Raw genomic sequence first — 19,044 nt, 5'->3', positions numbered from 1 at the left:
CTCTCACACACTCCCTCTCTCACACACTCCCTCTCTCACACACTCCCTCTCTCACACACTCCCTCTCTCACACACTCCCTCTCTCACACACTCCCCCTCTCACACACTCCCTCTCTCACACACTCCCTCTCTCACACACTCCCTCTCTCACACTCTCCCTCTCTCTCACACTCCCTCTCTCGCTCCCTCTCACACTCTCCCTCTCACACTCACTCACATTCTCTCACACACTCACACACTCACTCTCTCTCTCTCTCTCTCTCTCTCTCTCTCTCTCTCTCTCTCTCTCTCTCTCTCTCTCTCTCTCACTCTCTCACACTCACACACACTCTCACACACACACTCACACTCACACTCTCTCTCTCACACTCTCACACTCACTCTCACACTCACTCTCACACTCACACACACTCACACACTCTCACATACTCTCACTCTCACATACTCTTTCTCACATACTCTCACACTCTCACACACACACTCACACACTCACTCTCTCACTCTCACACTCTCACACTCACTCACACTCACACACACTCACACACACTCACACTCTCACACTCACACTCTCACACTCACACTCTCTCACACACACACACACACTCACACTCACACTCTCAAACTCTCACTCACACTCACTCACACTCACTCTCACTCTCACACTCTCACTCTCTCACACACTCACTCTCTCACTCTCTCACACTCTCACTCTCTCACACTCACACTCTCTCACACTCTCTCACACTCTCTCACACTCTCTCACACTCTCTCACACTCTCTCACACTCTCACACACACACTCACACACACACTCACACTCTCTCACTCTCACACTCTCTCACACTCTCTCACACTCACACTCTCACTCTCTCACACTCTCACACTCTCTCACACTCACACTCTCACTTACACTCTCACACAATCTCATACACTGTCACACACTCACACTCACACTCTCACACTCTCACACTCTCACACTCTCACACTCTCACACTCTCACACTCTCACACTCTCTCACACTCTCTCACACTCTCACACTCTCTCACACTCACACTCTCACACTCTCACACTCTCACTCTCACAATCTCACACTCACACTCTCTCACACACTCACACTCTCACACACACTCACACTCTCACACTCACACTCACACTCTCACACTCTCAGTCACACTCTCACACTCACACTCTCACACTCACACTCTTACACTCACTCTTACACTCACTCTTACACTCACTCTTACACTCACTCTCTCACACTCACACTCTCACACTCACACACTCTCACACTCACACTCTCTCACACTCTCACACTCACACTCTCACACTCAAACACACACACACTCTCTCACACTCTCTCACACTCTCTCACACTCTCACACTCTCTCACACTCACACTCTCTCACACTCACTCTCTCTCACACTCTCACACTCTCACACTCACACTCTCTCACACTCACACTCTCTCACACTCACACTCTCTCACACTCACACTCTCTCACACTCACACTCTCTCACACTCACACTCTCTCACACTCACACTCTCTCACACTCACACTCTCACACTCACACTCTCTCACACTCACACTCTCTCACACTCTCACTCTCACACTCACACTCTCACACTCACACTCACACTCTCACACTCACACACTCACACCCTCTCACACTCACTCACACTCTCACGCACACTCTCAACGACATGACGGAAGGAATAGACTCTGAGGTGTCCCTGTTTGCAGATGACGTGAAGTTGATGAGAAGAATTCACTCGATCGAAGACCAGGCAGAACTACAAAGGGATCTGGACAGGCTGCAGACCTGGTCCAGCAATTGGCTCCTGGAGTTCAATCCCACCAAGTGCAAAGTCACGAAGATTGGGGAAGGGCAAAGAAGGCCGCAGACGGAGTACAGTCTAGGGGGCCAGAGACTACAAACCTCACTCAAGGAAAAAGATCTTGGGGTGAGTATAACACCAGGCACATCTGAAGCGCACATCAACCAAATAACTGCTGCAGCATATGGGCGCCTAGCAAACCTCAGAACAGCATTCCGACATCTTAATAAGGAATCATTCAGGACCCTGTACACCATGTACGTTAGGCCCATATTGGAGTATGCGGCACCGGTTTGGAATCCACACCTAGCCAAGCACGTGAAGAAACTAGAGAAAGTGCAAAGGTTTGCAACAAGACTAGCCCCAGAGCTAAGAGGTATGTCCTACGAGGAGAGGTTAAGGGAAATCAACCTGACGACACTGGAGGACAGGAGAGATAGGGGGGACATGATAACGACATACAAAATACTGAGAGGAATTGACAAGGTGGACAAAGACAGGATGTTCCAGAGATTGGACACAGTAACAAGGGGACACAGTTGGAAGCTGAAGACACAGATGAATCACAGGGATGTTAGGAAGTATTTCTTCAGCCACAGAGTAGTCCGTAAGTGGAATAGTTTGGGAAGCGATGTAGTGGAGGCAGGATCCATACATAGCTTTAAGCAGAGGTAAGATAAAGCTCACGGCTCAGGGAGAGTGACCTAGTAGCGATCAGTGAAGAGGCGGGGCCAGGAGCTCGGACTCGACCCCCGCAACCTCAACTAGGTGAGTACACTGTCTCACACACTCACACTAGCGTGCACACACACACACACACACACTCACACACTCTCACACACTCTCACACACTCTCACACACTCTCACACACTCTCACTCACTCTCACACACTCTCACACACTCTCACACACTCTCACACACTCTCACACACTCTCACACACTCTCACACACTCTCACACACTCACACACTCTCACACACACTCACACACTCACACACACTCTCACACACTCTCACACACTCTCACACACTCTCACACACACACTCACACACTCACACACTCTCACACACTCTCACACACTCTCACACACTCTCACACACTCTCACACACTCTCACACTCACACACTCTCACACACTCTCTCTCTCTCACACACACACACACACACACACACACACACACACACACACACACACACACACACACACACTCAATCTCTCACACTCTCACTCTCACACACACACACACACACACACACACACACACACACACACACACACACACACACACACACACTCTCACACACTCAGTCTCACACTCTCACACACACACACACACACACACACACTCACACACTCAGTCTCACACTCACACATACACACACTCACACTCACTCTCTCACACTCTCTCACACTCGCACTCTCTCACACTCACACTCTCTCACACTCACACTCTCACTCACACTCTCTCACTCTCTCACACTCACTCTCACACTCTCACTCACACACTCTCTCACACTCTTACACTCACTCTTACACTCTCACTCAGTCACACACTCTCTCACACTCACTCTCACACTCACTCTCACACTCTCACACTCACACTCACACACTCACAATCTCACTCTCTCACACTCACACTCTCGCACTCTCTCACACTCGCACTCTCTCACACTCTTACACTCACACTCTCTCACACTCACACACTCACACACTCACACACACACTCACACACTCACACTCTCACACTCTCACACTCACACTCTCACACTCTCACACTCTCACACTCTCTCACAGTCTCTCACTCACACTCTCACACTCACACTCTCAAACACACACACACTCTCAAACACACACACACTCTCACACTCACACTCTCACACTCACTCTCTCACACTCACACACACTCACACTCTCTCACACTCACACTCACTCTCACCCTCTCACACTCAGTCTCACACTCACACTCTCACACTCTTACACTCACACTCTCTTACACTCACTCTTACACTCTGTCACACTCTCACTCACACTCACACTCTCACACTCACACTCACACTCTCACACTCACACTCACACTCTCACACTCACACTCACTCTCACACTCACACACACACACTCACACACACTCTCACACTCTCACACTCACACTCTCACACTCACACTCTCACTCTCACACTCTCACACTCACACTCACTCTTCCACTCACACACACTCACTCTTCCACTCACACTCACTCTTCCACTCACACACACTCACTCTTTCACTCACACTCACTCTCTCACACTCTCACTCTCTCACTCTCTCACTCTCTCACACTCTCACACTCTCACACTCTCACACTCTCACACTCTCACACTCTCACACTCTCACACTCTCACACTCTCACTCTCACACTCTCACACTCTCACACTCTCACACTCTCACACTCTCACACTCTCACACTCTCACACTCTCTCACTCTCTCACTCTCACAATCACACTCTCTCACACTCTCACACTCTCACAATCACACTCTCTCACACTCACACTCTCATGCACTCTTACTCTCACACAAACAACAAGTCGGCCGTCTCCCACCGAGGCCTGAGGACCCAAAAAGAATATACTTTCATCGTCATTCAACACTTTCACCTCACACATTATCACTGTTTTTGCAGTGGTGCCCAGAATACAACAGTTTAGACGTATATACGTATAAAAATACACAGTATATCCCTCCAAACTGCCAATATCTCAAACCTTTCCTTTAGAGTGCAGGCATTGTACTTCCCATTTCCAGGACTCAAGTCTGGTTATATAAAATAACCGGTTTCCCTGAATCCCTTCATTAAATATTACCCTGCTCACACACCAACAGCTCGTCAGGTCCCAAATACCATTTGTCTCCATTCACTCCTATCTGACATGCTCATGCACGCTTGCTGGAAGTCCAAACCAAAGCACTTCAGCGATAGTATATAAAATTATAAATGAAAAAACTGAAGTTGAAGATATATAGTTGGTGAACATGTTAATAAAATTATCAGCTTTGTGAAAGCTTGTTAGATCATATTTAATTTAAACTGCATGTGTAGGATCTTAACAACCCTGCTGTAGACAGTTTAAAAAATATCAAAAGTTGATTTAAGTGACAAGGATACCAAAAAATGAATCCTTGCCAATTTGAGAAGGTAAATCATACAGTTTGAAGCATTTCCCTTCAGAAACACAATTTTGCACTGCACGAAATAGTTCATACAGTAGTATTTCCATAAAAATCTTAATTTTCTTTTTCTGTACATTTATGTTCAGTCATGCCTCTGGATTTGCAGAGTTTGTTCCTTGAGACCCCACAATTATGCAAAAAATTTGCAACCCCAAAGTAGGGTGTGGCATGTGTACCAGTGAAAGCACCAGTCATAAACACAAAATACACAGCCAACTGCCTCTGTTACAAGTGTGTAGATGACAGCATACAGTTCTGTGCAATCTATTAAGTCTTCTCCACTAAGCACAGATTATCAACTCATCATACATAGATCATGAAAATAAATTTACAGATAGTGCAGTTTTGACAAGAAATGTGGAATTTTCAATAAAGATTGGGAAAGGTGTTCAGACTTGTTTTTATTTTATTTTCTCGGTTGCTTTTGGATAAAATAGGCTGATGTTTGGTTTGGAAATTCATGGTAACGTTTCAAATTTGGAAAGAAAAAAAACTGTCAAATCACAGCACAAGTGGGGCTTGAACCCATGGCAGACGTCTCGTACATCTGTGATTTATTTGCAGTAGTGTTATTACTACTATGTGAGTAGAACCTTGGTTAAGGCTGTCTTGTTTTGAATAGTCAAACATCCACTGGACCTGTAAATATTGGCAGTTACAGGGAAGTTATATATAGCTCATCAATCCCTACAAACGTTTTTCATACTTCAAAATGATTATAAATAAATATAGGTGTTTCACTTCATGTAATCTGTTAGGTTTCTTGGAGGTTAGAGGAAATGGTTAAAGAATAATAGTGAGTACTTGTATACAGTGGACCCCCGGTTATCAGCAGCAATCCATTCCAGCTCAGCCTAAAAGCGAAATGGCTGAGAAGTGAAATATTTCCCACAAGAATTAATGTAAATACAATTAAATACAATTTGAATCATATATGTGAACAGTATTTAGATAAAGGTAGGGAAGTTTTTATTGCATTTATGGATTTAGAAAAGGCATATGATAGTGGATAGAGGAGCAATGTGGCAGATGTTGCAAGTACAGTGGATCCCCGGTTAACGATATTTTTTCACTCCAGAAGTATGTTCAGGTGCCAGTACTGACCGAATTTGTTCCCATAAGGAATATTGTGAAGTAGATTAGTCCATTTCAGACCCCCAAACATACACGTACAAACGCACTTACATAAATACACTTACATAATTGGTCGCATTCGGAGGTAATCGTTATGCGGGGGTCTACTGTATATGGAATAGGTGGTAAGTTATTAAATGCTGTAAAGAGTTTTTATGAGGATAGTGAGGCACAGGTTAGGGTGTGTAGAAGAGAGGGAGACTACTTCCCGATAAAAGTAGGTCTTAGACAGGGATGTGTAATGTCACCATGGTGGTTTAATATATTTATAGATGGGGTTGTAAAGGAAATAAATGCTAGGGTGTTCGGGAGAGGGGTGGGATTAAATTTTGGGGAATCAAATTCAAAATGGGAATTGACACAGTTACTTTTTGCTGATGATACTGTGCTTATGGGAGATTCTAAAGAAAAATTGCAAAGGTTAGTGGATGAGTTTGGGAATGTGTGTAAAGGTAGAAAGTTGAAAGTGAACATAGAAAAGAGTAAGGTGATGAGGGTATCAAATGATTTAGATAAAGAAAATTTGTATATCAAATTGGGGAGGAGTAGTATGGAAGAAGTGAATGTTTTCAGATACTTGGGAGTTGACGTGTCGGAGGATGGATTTATGAAGGATGAGGTTAATCATAGAATTGATGAGGGAAAAAAGGCGAGTGGTGCGTTGAGGTATATGTGGAGTCAAAAAACGTTATCTATGGAGGCAAAGAAGGGAATGTATGAAAGTATAGTAGTACCAACATTCTCTTATATGGGTGTGAAGCTTGGGTGGTAAATGCAGCAGTGAGGAGATGGTTGGAGGCAGTGGAGATGTCCTGTTTAAGGGCAATGTGTGGTGTAAATATTATGCAGAAAATTCGGAGTGTGGAAATTAGGAAAAGGTGTGGAGTTAATAAAAGTATTAGTCAGAGGGCAGAAGAGGGGTTGTTGAGGTGGTTTGGTCATTTAGAGAGAATGGATCAAAGTAGAATGACATGGAAAGCATATAAATCTATAGGGGAAGGAAGGCGGGGTAGGGGTCGTCCTCGAAAGGGTTGGAGAGAGGGGGTAAAGGAGGTTTTGTGGGCAAGGGGCTTGGACTTCCAGCAAGTGTGCGTGAGCGTGTTAGATAGGAGTGAATGGAGACGAATGGTACTTGGGACCTGACGATCTGTTGGAGCGTGAGCAGGGTAATATTTAGTGAAGGGATTCAGGGAAACCGGTTATTTTCATATAGTCGGACTTGAGTCTTAGAAATGGGAAGTACAATGCCTGCACTTTAAAGGAGGGGTTTGGGATATTGGCAGTTTGGAGGGATATGTTGTGTATCTTTATATGTGTATGCTTCTAAACTGTTGTATTCTGAGCACCTCTGCAAAAACAGTGATAATGTGCGAGTGTGGTGAAAGTGTTGAATGATGATGAAAGTATTTTCTTTTTGGGGATTTTCTTTCTTTTTTGGGTCACCCTGCCTCGGTGGGAGACGGCCGACTTGTTGAAAAAAAAAAAAACAATTAATCCGTTCCAGACACCCAAAAATATTAACAAACAATAATTTTAATAATTAAATCAGTATTACATACATTTCATTGAAGACACTTGTTGGCTTCTGGAAGATAGGGAGGATTTATTGTTTGTAAGGGGAATCCCCCTCCACAATGACTTCAGGTAACAAGTCCCTCTCTGGGGTTACTTCTCTTCTTTGTCTTTTAGTGCCACTAGGACCAGTTTGAGTCACTGCACAGCTGTCACACAAAATAACTGTCCAGAGAGGTCTGTTTCTGGCATCTCTTTAAGATTTCCCTGAAGTGGGACGAGGTTTTGTCACATGTTGCAGATATGGCTTGTTTCAGCTTGAGGTGAGGCAGTGACTGTTGTGGTGAAAGAGTGGCAGGATGGAAGTGATTGTTGATTTGTTTTTCTCGTACATTTTGGCAAGTTCCAGCACCCGCACACCATTCGCATTTTTCAATAACTTCTCTTAAATTCCATCGTGTTTCTCACTTTACCAAAGGAACTTTGCTAGGAACTTTCTTTGGGGCCATGGTTACTTACTTTGCAGTTGCACTTAATCAAAAACCACCAAAAACAACGGATGTATGACAAAATGTTTGGATGAATGAACAGAAGCTTCCTCACTTGCCCAGAGAGACAGGCAAGCGGCTGGGCCGGCGGGTTTGACGTGTCCCATACGGCCAATAAGCAAAATAACGGCTGATAAGCGGAAGCCGAAAAACCGGTCTATAACCGAGTTGGCCAATAACCGGGGGTCCACTGTATTAACTAATTGTGTAGGGCGAGTTATATGGCAGAGGTATTAATTTTGAGATTTAGTGGTTTCTTTTAGATTAGCTTTCCAAAGGCAGGATATAGCAGGAAATAAGGCATTGAAAGGTAAGCAGAATAAAATAAGAGAATTTTTTTTTAACATGTTGGCCGTTTCCCACCGAAGCAGAAAGGAAGAAAAAGCTATAATCATTCAGCACTTTTACCATCACTCGTACATAATCGCTGTCTTTGCAGAGGCACTCTGATACAACAGTTTAGATGCCCTACCAAACTGCCAATATCCTAAACCCCTCTGAAGCGCAGGCATTGTAGTTCCCATTCGACTTGTCTGGCTAACCGGTTTCCCTGAATCCATTCACAAAATATTACCCTGCTCACACTCCAACAGCTCGTCAGGTCCCAAAAGCCATTCGTCTCCATGCACTATCTAACACGCTCATACACACTTGCTGGAAGTCCAAGCCCCTTGCCCACAAAACCTCCTGTACCCCCACCTCCTTCCAACCTTTTCAGGGACAACCCCTATGCCTGCCTTCCTTCCCCAACAGATTTATATGCTTTCCAAGTCGTTCTACTGTGTTCCAATCTCTCTAAATGACCAAACCACCTCAACAGCCCCTATTCAGCCCTCTGAATAGGGGCTGACAAGTTCACTTCCTCTGACAAGTTAACTCCCAAATATCTGAAAACATTAATTTCTTCCATATTTCCTCCCTCCAATGTAATATCCAATTTTTCTTTATCTAAATTGTTTGATACCCTCATCACCTTACTCTTGTCTGTATTCGCTTTCAACTTTCTACCTTTATACACCCTCCCAAACTCGTTCGCTAACCTTCGCAACTTTTCTTTAGAATCCCCCAAAAGCAGAGTATCATCAGCAAAAAGTAACAGCTCCCATTTTGTATTTGATTCCCCATAATTTAATCCCACCTCTCTCCCCAACACCCTAACATTTACTTCTTATACAACCCCATTTATAAATGTTAACCATGGTGACATTACACATCCCTGTCTAAGACCTACTTTTACTGGGAAGTAATCTCCCTTTCCTACACATACTAACCTGAGCCTCACTTTCCTCATACTAACTCTTTACAGTATTTAGTAACTTACTACCTATTCCATACACTTGCAACATTTGCCACATTGCTCCCCTATCCACTCTATATGATTGAAAAATTAAATTCATACAAACATGCTCGTCAAATAAAAATTTGAATATTTTCTCAGAGTGAAGTGGGACCAAATGACACAGAAAAGGATATTGCTCTTAGGGAACGGTTAAAGTTCCAGGAAGAAGAAATTTCCCGCCTTTCCATATTGCATGAAGAGCTGCAGGCAAAGACCATCGAATGTGAACTACTAAAGAAGCAGCTTTCAGATCTGAAAATCACTGGAGGCAGTCAGGTAAGAGTATTTGCAACATTGTCTATAATATACATTACCAGTTACTTAATGCTGCAGCTATATATGGTTAGAACTTTGCATGAGCACACCTTTTTAAGCCTATTATCTCCTCTTGCAATGTTAATTTTTTCATTTTAACCATATCTTTTATGGTTTAGTCCTCACTTGTATTATTTCTGAAATTTTATAATGATGCATATGAAATGCTTTTCATTCTTATTCTTAAATCTCTCTGGCATGTAGCCATTACAGGTGGCCTACAGCACTGCCAGCTCAAAAAATTCTCGTCGTACCTATGTGAAACCAAGATCCATTGAGAAAGCAGAGGTAATTGATGCACCGTTATCGGAATCTGAAGAAGAAGCAACTGATGAAGATCCAAAGGATGATCCTGACTGGTGCAAAACTCCACTGTTTCGAAAAATCAAACAGATAACTGTAAGTTCTTAGTTGCTAACCTGGTCAATTAGCTTACTGGTTGCAGGTTTTTTTTTTTTTATTATTATTATTATTATTTTCAATTTAATAAATAAAGCAAGAGACTCGTCGTATAGTTAATTTTAGATACAAGACTGTTACTAGAATCAGGTAGTGGTACCTTGAGTTACGAACTTAATTCGTTTTAAAGGCTGTTCAAGTGCTAATACCGAACCTATTTGTTCCCATAAGGAATAATGTAAATTAGATTAGTCCGTTTCAGACCCCTCAAAATTACTTACAAAAGCACTTACAAAAACACACTTATATAATTGTTAGTTGAGAGTTGTTCAAAACTCGAGGTACCACTGTACACTTTTTTTTTCACCACTATCATCCTTTCACTGTACTTTTCATAATAAAAATAGTGCATCTTCATTACCATAAGATGGTAGTGTCTATTGTTTATACTGTATATAAAGTGGTATACCCATATGGGTCATTCAATGTGAGGACTAGTGGAGGCTCGATGCTCCTTGAGTGCATTGCTAAAGTATGTTAGAGCATTTCTTGAAACTTCTGTAATATTTCCTTTTCTATCCCTCTAGCATGGCTTAAGACCTTCATTTGAAAATGACGAAAATGAAGATGAAGTCTTAGTGAAGAGGAGTAAGAAGGTTTATTTAAAGCGTGACTCCAATGGGGAAACAAAATGTGGGTGCAAAGGAGATTGTTCCAAGAAAACCTGTGCGTGTCGAAAGAATACGAATGCTTGTGGCATAAAGTGTAAATGTAAAGTCATAAAGTGCAAAAATAGGACAACTCCAGATAATAGTATATCAGATGTAAGTATGGGCTCCCTTCAGATACTTTTTTGTTTATAATTCTCTCTTTTCCATATGGGGCTTGTGGGGGTTGAGCTTTTACTCTTGGCCCCATCTCTTGACTAATTGACATGAATTAACCAAATTTTATCTATTTTTAAACTCCTGTATGGAATATGCTTCCACTGTTACTGTTCAGTTCATTCAACTTTTTGTCAGCATAGAAATGTAATTTTTTTTTTATGTTCATTTGGGTAATATCAAATTAAGCTCTATTCTGGATACAGATCTGTTCAAGGTCCTAACCTTGTCTGTTGTGAAGTAATGTCATGATTGTAACCTCTGAGGTTCTATATATTTTTGGTGATATAAAGCCTATGTCTCTCATTCTTTGTAATTCATTTATAAAAGACAGGATTGTCACCACTAGACCATAAGTTCTCATTAGTGAACCAAAACTAACTTAACATAACTTGGTAAAACTAACAACACTATGTAGCTTAATTGTACACAACCTGTCTTAGGTCATCCTAATTTTTTTTTTATTTCAGGCCAGCAGAGGAGATACTCTTTTAAATTCTACATTTGACATCACAGCCCTTCCTCTTCAGGAAAGTAATATAAAGAGACCAAGGTGGGATTTGCTAAATATTTATATATAAATGTGCTCAGTTTTGTGTGTGATGCGTCCTTGTAATGAGACATGGAGATACAGTATATCCAAAGATAGGGTGGTTTTGAAAAGGGTGTACAGTGGAACCTCAAAAATCGAACTTAATCCATTTCAGGAGCTAGTTCTAAATTCGAAAAGTCTGAAATTCGAAGCAATATTTCCCATAAGAAATAATGGAAATACAATTAATCCATTCCAGAAACCCAAAAATATTCACACAAAAAATACATTTTATCACAGTTTGTCCGAAAAAAGGGTCCTATTTTTGAAATGTTCGATATGTGATACGTTCGATTTTTGAGGTTCCACTGTATATTGATCTTTTTTACCATTTAGGAAATGATAGTGAATAAATGTATTAATTTATTCAGTACATGGCACTGATCTTTGTTACTTGCAGGGGTTGTATATGCCAATCACTTCCTGACATTTTCTGCCTTCCACTGGGCAATGAGAAGTGTTTGATAGGAATATGGTATTGGGAATTGCTAACTTTAATTAAAAATTTTTGCTCTACCTGTTTCTCCCTCTGGTGCCTAAACTATGCACCTTGGTGAATTTCTTGATTAGACTAGCCATTAAGTATGAATTATAATAACTATTTAGGCCATGATTTGTTTTCTGGAAAACTGGTTTCTCTTCAAGCTGTATGGTCATACCCCACTTAATGTCATTTCAGTTTGCGTCAAATTTGTCTTTATGCCACTTTTGTAGAGTAAATTTCAGCTTGGCAAAGGCCATTACATCCTAGGTACGTCACTTAGCAATGTCATCTCCGCCACAATGAAAGGACATGAAATAAATTTTTCCGTAAAAATATATTTAAAATAAAACATACAAATTAGCAATAAAAGATAAAGGAAGCTATAAACCAAATTTCAAATAAAATAAAAACATTTAAAACATAAAAAATTTTTACATATACATAGAGATTGGTGGATGAATTTGGTAGGGTGTGCAAAAGAAGAAAATTAAAGGTGAATACAGGAAAGAGTAAGGTTATGAGGATAACAAAAAGATTAGGTGATGAAAGATTGAATATCAGATTGGAGGGAGAGAGTATGGAGGAGGAGAATATATTCAGATATTTGGGAGTGGGCGTGTCAGTGGATGGGTCTATGGAAGATGAGGTGAATCATAGTTGATGAGGGGAAAAGAGTGAGTGGTGCATAGAGTCTGTGGAGACAAAGAACTTTGTCCTTGGAGGCAAAGAATGTATGTTAGAGTATAGTTTTACCAACGCTCTTATATGGGTGTGAAGCATGGGTGATGAATGTTGCAGCGAGGAGGAAGGCTGGAGGCAGTGGAGATGTCATGTCTGAGGGCAATGTGTGGTGTGAATATAATGCAGAGAATTCGTAGTTTGGAAGTTAGGAGTAGGTGCGGGATTACCAAAACTGTTGTCAGAGGGGCTGAGGAAGGGCTGTTGAGGTGGATTCGGACATGTGAGAGAAGAATGGAGCGAAACAGAATGACTTCAAGAGTGTATCAGTCTGTAGTGGAAGGAAGGCAGGGTAGGGTGGAAATCGGCCTAGGAAAGGTTGGAGGGAGGGGTAAAGGAGGTTTTGTGTCGCGAGGGGCTTGGACTTCCAGCAGGCATGCGTGGCGTGTTTGATAGGAGTGAATGGAGACAAATGGTTTTTAATACTTGACGTGCTGTTGGAGTGTGAGCAAAGTAACATTTATGAAGGGATTCAGGGAAACCGGCAGGCCGGACTTGAGTCCTGGAGATGGGAAGTACAGTGCCTGCACCCTGAAGGAGGGGTGTTAATGTTGCAGTTTAAAAACTGTAGTGTAAAGCACCCTTCTGGCAAGACAGTGATGGAGTGAATGATGGTGAAAGTTTTTCTTTTTCGGGCCACCCTGCCTTGGTGGGAATCGGCCAGTGTGATAATAAAAAAATATACATACAATAAAATATTTACATTGATAAATTGTAAATAAATGTCCGTCGGTACTTAGTTCTGCCATCTTGTTGCATTGCTGCTTGTTCTCATTCAAAACGAGGGCGATACCATATTCATTTTTGCCCATGCTTCAATCGTGTGCTTGTTTTGCCTTTTGCTGTTATTTTTGTGATTATTTCATTACCATGTTTGTGATAGTCATGGGTCCTAAGAAAGATAGTGCTAGTGATTCCAAGCGTAATGTGGTTACGATGAAAGATAAGTTGAACATGATTAAAAGGTGTGTAAAAGATGAGTGTGTTGATAGATTAAAATATTCTTTAAGTTTTTAATGCCTTAAAGAGAGAGAGAGAGAGAGAGAGATTCTTTTGCGTATTGTTTGGACTAATTGTAAGGTTTTTTCGTCATCCTTAAGGCATTTTTTAGGGCAAATCACAAGGTAAATAGCATAATTTTTAAAAATTCATTATTTAAAAAATGACTAGAATGTGTTTTTAGTGTTTAAGATTTAGCGATAGTTATATTCTTTTGCGAGTTATTTACTCTCGTTTTGCGGTGTTTGTCATTTTAAGGCATGATGTCTAGTTCATGTCAAAAAACCTGGATTATCTACTCTCTGTCTCTCTCTCTTCTTTCTTTCTTTCTTTCTCTCTCTCTCTTTCTTTCTTTCTTTCTCTCTTTCTCTCTTTCTCTTTCTCTTTCTTTCTTTCTCTCTTTCTTTCTCTTTCTTTCTCTCTCTTCTTTCTTTCTCTCTTTCTCTCTTTCTCTTTCTCTTTCTTTCTCTTTCTCTCTTTTATCTCTTTCTCTCTTTCTCTCTCTTTCTCTCTCTTTCTCTCTCTTTCTTTCTCTCTCTTTCTCTCTCTTTCTCTCTCTCTCTTTCTCTCTTTCTCTCTCTCTTTCTTTCTCTCTCTTTCTTTCTTTCTCTCTTTCTTTCTCTCTCTTTCTTTCTTTCTCTCTCTTTCTCTCTCTTTCTCTTTCTTTCTCTTTCTTTCTTTCTCTCTTTCTCTTTCTTTCTCTCTTTCTCTTTCTATCTCTCTCTTTCTCTTTCTCTTTCTCTCTCTTTCTCTCTCTTTCTCTCTTTCTCTTTCTCTCTCTTTCTTTCTCTCTCTCTCTTTCTCTTTCTTTCTCTCTTTCTCTCTTTCTCTCTTTCTCTTTCTCTCTCTTTCTCTTTCTTTCTCTCTCTTTCTCTCTTTCTCTCTCTCTCTTTCTCTCTTTCTCTTTCTCTCTTTCTTTCTCTTTCTCTTTCTCTCTTTCTCTCTTTCTCTCTCTCTCTTTCTCTTTCTTTCTCTCTTTCTCTTTCTCTCTCTCTCTTTCTCTCTTTCTCTTTCTCTCTTTCTTTCTCTCTTTCTCTTTCTCTCTCTTTCTCTCTCTCTCTTTCTCTTTCTTCTCTCTCTCTCTTTTGCACAGGGTTTGACAAGGTTAAGGATCCCTAGCTTTATTGACATCTATTTACAGGTTAAGGATTCCTAACTTTATTGGCAAGCTAAGAGCTGTTACCTACATCAGCTCATTTGAAAGCATTTTTATTGTTATGAGACATACAAGTGGGGAACAGGATGAAGTTGGAGCCATCTGTGGGCCAGCATTTTCATTTGATCAACTGACTTTATCTCGTTGACATCATTATGCTTTACGAATGTGTTCCATATTCGAGTCATCCTGGGTATATAGGATCTCAGTTGGAGTGAAGTTGCTGCTTTCTCCCTGCCTTGTGGCATAAAAGCTTGTTTCACGCTGTCCTCGATGTGGATCCAAGTGTGGTACTTTGACAATATTGGCCTTGTACATAACAGTAAGGCCACCCACATCCCTCCTATGTTGAAGGCTCTGCTGAAATGACAGATCTATCCAGGATGGGTCCAGGTGAGAGATGAGATGTCTTGCTCTGTTCTCTACTCTGTCAAGCAGTCGCAGATGAGAGGGGGGGCAGGCAAACCAAGAAAGTGGAGCATAATCAAGGTGTGAGCGTACCTGTGCCTCGTACAGAATCTTGCAACCCCTTCTGTCAAGTAGATGCGAGATACGGCGAAGTGCTGTAAGCTTCCTGGCTGCCTTGTTTTCAAGATTTACAACATGGTTCTTCATGGTTAGTTTAGAGTCAAGTTTTACCCCAAGGATATCAACTTCTTCTCCAGGTGCCAACACGCTCCCATTCATCCGTACTACTGCACCAGCATTACCATCATGGTGCCTAGAGACGATCATCATTTGCGTTTTCTCAGGTGCAAATGTTACTTGCCATCTATTTCCCCAAGCTGATATAGCTCTCAGCTGGTGATTGATATAGCTTAGAGCAGCTGGCATTTCTTCTCTTGGATAAGTGAATGTCAGTGTGCAGTCATCTGCATATGCATGTGATTCTGGGATGAGATGAAGAAGGTCGTTGAAGTAGACATTCCATAACAATGGTCCCAGCACGCTTCCTTGTGGAACACTTGCCCCAATAGGATGTCTTGCTGATTCCGTTCCATTGAGAACTACACTTAGAGATCTACCATGAAGGTAATCACTGAGGAGACATAGCATAGTCTGCAAATCCCAGTGCTTGAAGTTTTGCTAAGAGGCCCTGGTGCCACACCCGGTCGAAAGCGCCAGCAATGTCCAGTGCTACCACACAGCTGACTTTGGATTCATCCAGTGACTGGTGCCACTTAGTGGAGAGGTTTAACAACAGATCAGCAGCAGAGTAACCTTTCCTGAAGCCATATTAACAATCACAAAGTAGTGAGTGATAGTCAAAAAAAACTCATTTGTCTTGAGATTGTCTCAAGGATCTTTCCAGTGATTGACAGGAGTGACACTGGTCTGTAGTTGCTGATTTCTGCTCTGCTCTTCTTCTTGTGAACAGGGACTGCATTTGCCTCTTTCCATAGAGAGGGCCATTTACACTGTACTAGGCAGTGCTGAAAGATGCGAGTTAGAGGTGCTGCTAGCTGGTCTGCACATCTCAGCAATCTTGGGCTCAACTTGTCTGGGCCCACAGCCTTTTCTTGGTCAAGCGATTTAAGAAGGAAATGCACCTCCTCCTGCCTTATTGTCACCACTGACAGTTTTGACACAGTTCTTGCAGCTAGCCAAGGAGGGTCCCTTGCTGGATCAGGAACTTGCATTTTAGTAGCAAAGTGTTCAGCGAAGAGGTCCGCCTTCTCTTGACTGCTAGTAGAGGTGGTCCCATCCCGTCGATTTAGAGGTGGAATGAGTTCATCAGGCAGATAACCTTGTCTGTCCTTGACCAGGGACCACCAGGTTTTGGAGCCTACCCTACCTGATGCTAGCTTTCTTTTAGTGTCCACCTCCCATTTAGCAATGGCCCACTTTTGAACGTTCAGTCACCCATATGTCTACAGGCTTGCCTGTGCAAGTTCTTGTTATAGGTGGTAGGATGTCTCTTATAACTTCGCCATGCGTTGTACTTAGCAGTAGCAGCCTCTCTACAACGAAAGCCAAACCAAGGGTGATCCGTAGGCTTCGTCACATATTGCCGGTGAGGAATGTGCTCTTGTTGATTAAGGATGTGTCCAGTGAAGGCTTTCACTTGGTTGTCAACATCCCCTTGGAGAAGAGCATTCCAACCGGTGGTGGCGAGCTCAGAGCTGGCCAATTACCTCTTTCCCATAGCCAGGTTGTGCGTGTGGACTCCTTACCTCGTTCTGTTGTGATCTTAAGTGTCGTAAAAGCAGCCTTGTGGTCAGACAATCCAACATAGCTGAGGGGTTGACAAGTGACTATGCCTTCTGCCAGATCACTCACTACACTTTCTTTCTCTTTCTCTTTCTCTTTTTTTCTTTCTCTTTCTTTCTTTCTTTTTCTTTCTTTCTCTTTCTCTTTCTCTAGTATGGGCCAACAGGCCTGCTGCAGTGTTCCTTCTTTCTTATGTTCTTATGTTCTTTTTCTCTTTGCGGGTTATTTGTGTATAGTACTAAGGCTCTGTAAATTCCACAACTCGTGAACTACCAATTTTTTTTTTTCTTTCCTTTCTGGGCTGCTTTTTCATCCATGAGCTGTTGCTACTGGAATTTTAATATTTTTTTATATTTCCAGACTGCAAGTCACTGGGTCACTCTTGGACAGTCCATCTTCATCTGAAAGTGAGAGTTCCCAATTTGCACTTGCAACTGTAAAGAGAGACAGGAATTATAAGAGTAGTGCAGAGCTCTTGAACTCTTCTCTTCTCTTCTAAGATTGCCTGTAATTGTATGAAGATTTTTAAGTTTGCTCATTTAGCCAGTTTGAAACGCTCCTTGTGGTGTTACGGGGAAAAAATTACTCAAAGAATCATGTCCAGAAAAATGAGGCAGATCCACTGACAATCTAATATTTAAACTTTGGAGTAACTTTTAAAATGTTTTCTCTAGGTACAGTACTGGTTGAATATACTTTATCCAAAATGTTTGGGGCCGGGCATGTCTCTTGTATTGGAATACATAATGATAGCTTGGGAGGATGAGACCCAAGTCTGTACACAAAATCTGTTTATATTTCATATACAGCTTACTCATAGCTTGAAGGTAGTTATATATAATATTTTAATAAAACAGCATTGGCAGACTACATGCAGTAGATGTTGTAAACACCAGATGTTGGCTAACTATGGCAGGCTTTGTTTCCACCAATATTGTCTTGACTAAATGGCTACTGTACACTTTTTTCTTATCACTGTTATCTATAAGGGTATCTGCATGCTTTTCTGATATTTTCAGCAATATCTTCACACCATAGAGCAGAGAATAAGGACAAACATATAGTAATAAGTGAGTAATAAACGATCTGGCAGTGACGATTATTGATGATAAACTGGCAGTGTCGGAGCCCCAACCAGGGTATGCGAGGTCACGTTTCACAACTGTCTGGGAACCTCCCTAGAACTGATTGAAATTTTCTATTTGTGGCATAATGTCAGTGCTCAAAAACAGTTATTGTACTTCGAAGCTTTGAGAATTTTGGATAAGGGATACTCGGCCTGTACTCTAATATGAATGTACTTATGATTTTACCTTTTTTTTTTTTTATCCAGGGTAAAAATTTTATATAAATTTGTACATACACTGTGTCAGTACTTTTGTGCGTGTCTTATTGACCAGAGTTTAGGGATCAATAGTTATGTTTATCATAACATTTTATTGAAATTTACCTTTTATTTATTCTTTGTAGTCTTACACAAACTTTGTACTGTCCCAACAAAAGTTTCTACTTGTGAAATTACACACTATATGCTTTTAGTACGTGAAGATTTGATTTTTTTTTTTTTTTAGCTTGTAAAAATTCCTTAAAAGTAGAGCAACAGATATCCTCTATAAACTGCTTATATGACCAAGTGAGTCCTGATGTACATTTTATATTTTTATTACATTATTTTAAAATTAACAATTTACA

General features: G+C 41.4%; 1 protein-coding gene across 4 annotated transcripts in view; it reads left to right on the top strand.

The window, feature by feature from the left end:
• LOC128690924 (chromosome-associated kinesin KIF4A-like) overlaps positions 1-18,679 on the top strand; it is a 64,325-nt gene extending 45,646 nt beyond the window's left edge. For all 4 annotated transcript variants that reach the window (XM_070088369.1, XM_070088370.1, XM_070088368.1 and 1 more), the window contains 5 exons: positions 9,674-9,850; positions 10,094-10,288; positions 10,876-11,112; positions 11,643-11,725; positions 17,713-18,679. In XM_070088369.1, coding sequence (XP_069944470.1) covers positions 9,674-9,850; positions 10,094-10,288; positions 10,876-11,112; positions 11,643-11,725; positions 17,713-17,851 — 831 coding nt within the window. In that variant the 3' untranslated portion in view covers positions 17,852-18,679. The remainder of the gene's footprint in view (positions 1-9,673; positions 9,851-10,093; positions 10,289-10,875; positions 11,113-11,642; positions 11,726-17,712) is intronic.
• Positions 18,680-19,044: the final 365 nt, after the last annotated feature.

This window comes from Cherax quadricarinatus, chromosome 24, assembly GCF_038502225.1.
Source record: "Cherax quadricarinatus isolate ZL_2023a chromosome 24, ASM3850222v1, whole genome shotgun sequence".
In the NCBI taxonomy this organism is placed as follows: domain Eukaryota; kingdom Metazoa; phylum Arthropoda; class Malacostraca; order Decapoda; family Parastacidae; genus Cherax; species Cherax quadricarinatus.
This window is presented reverse-complemented; position numbering and strand designations above follow the sequence as displayed.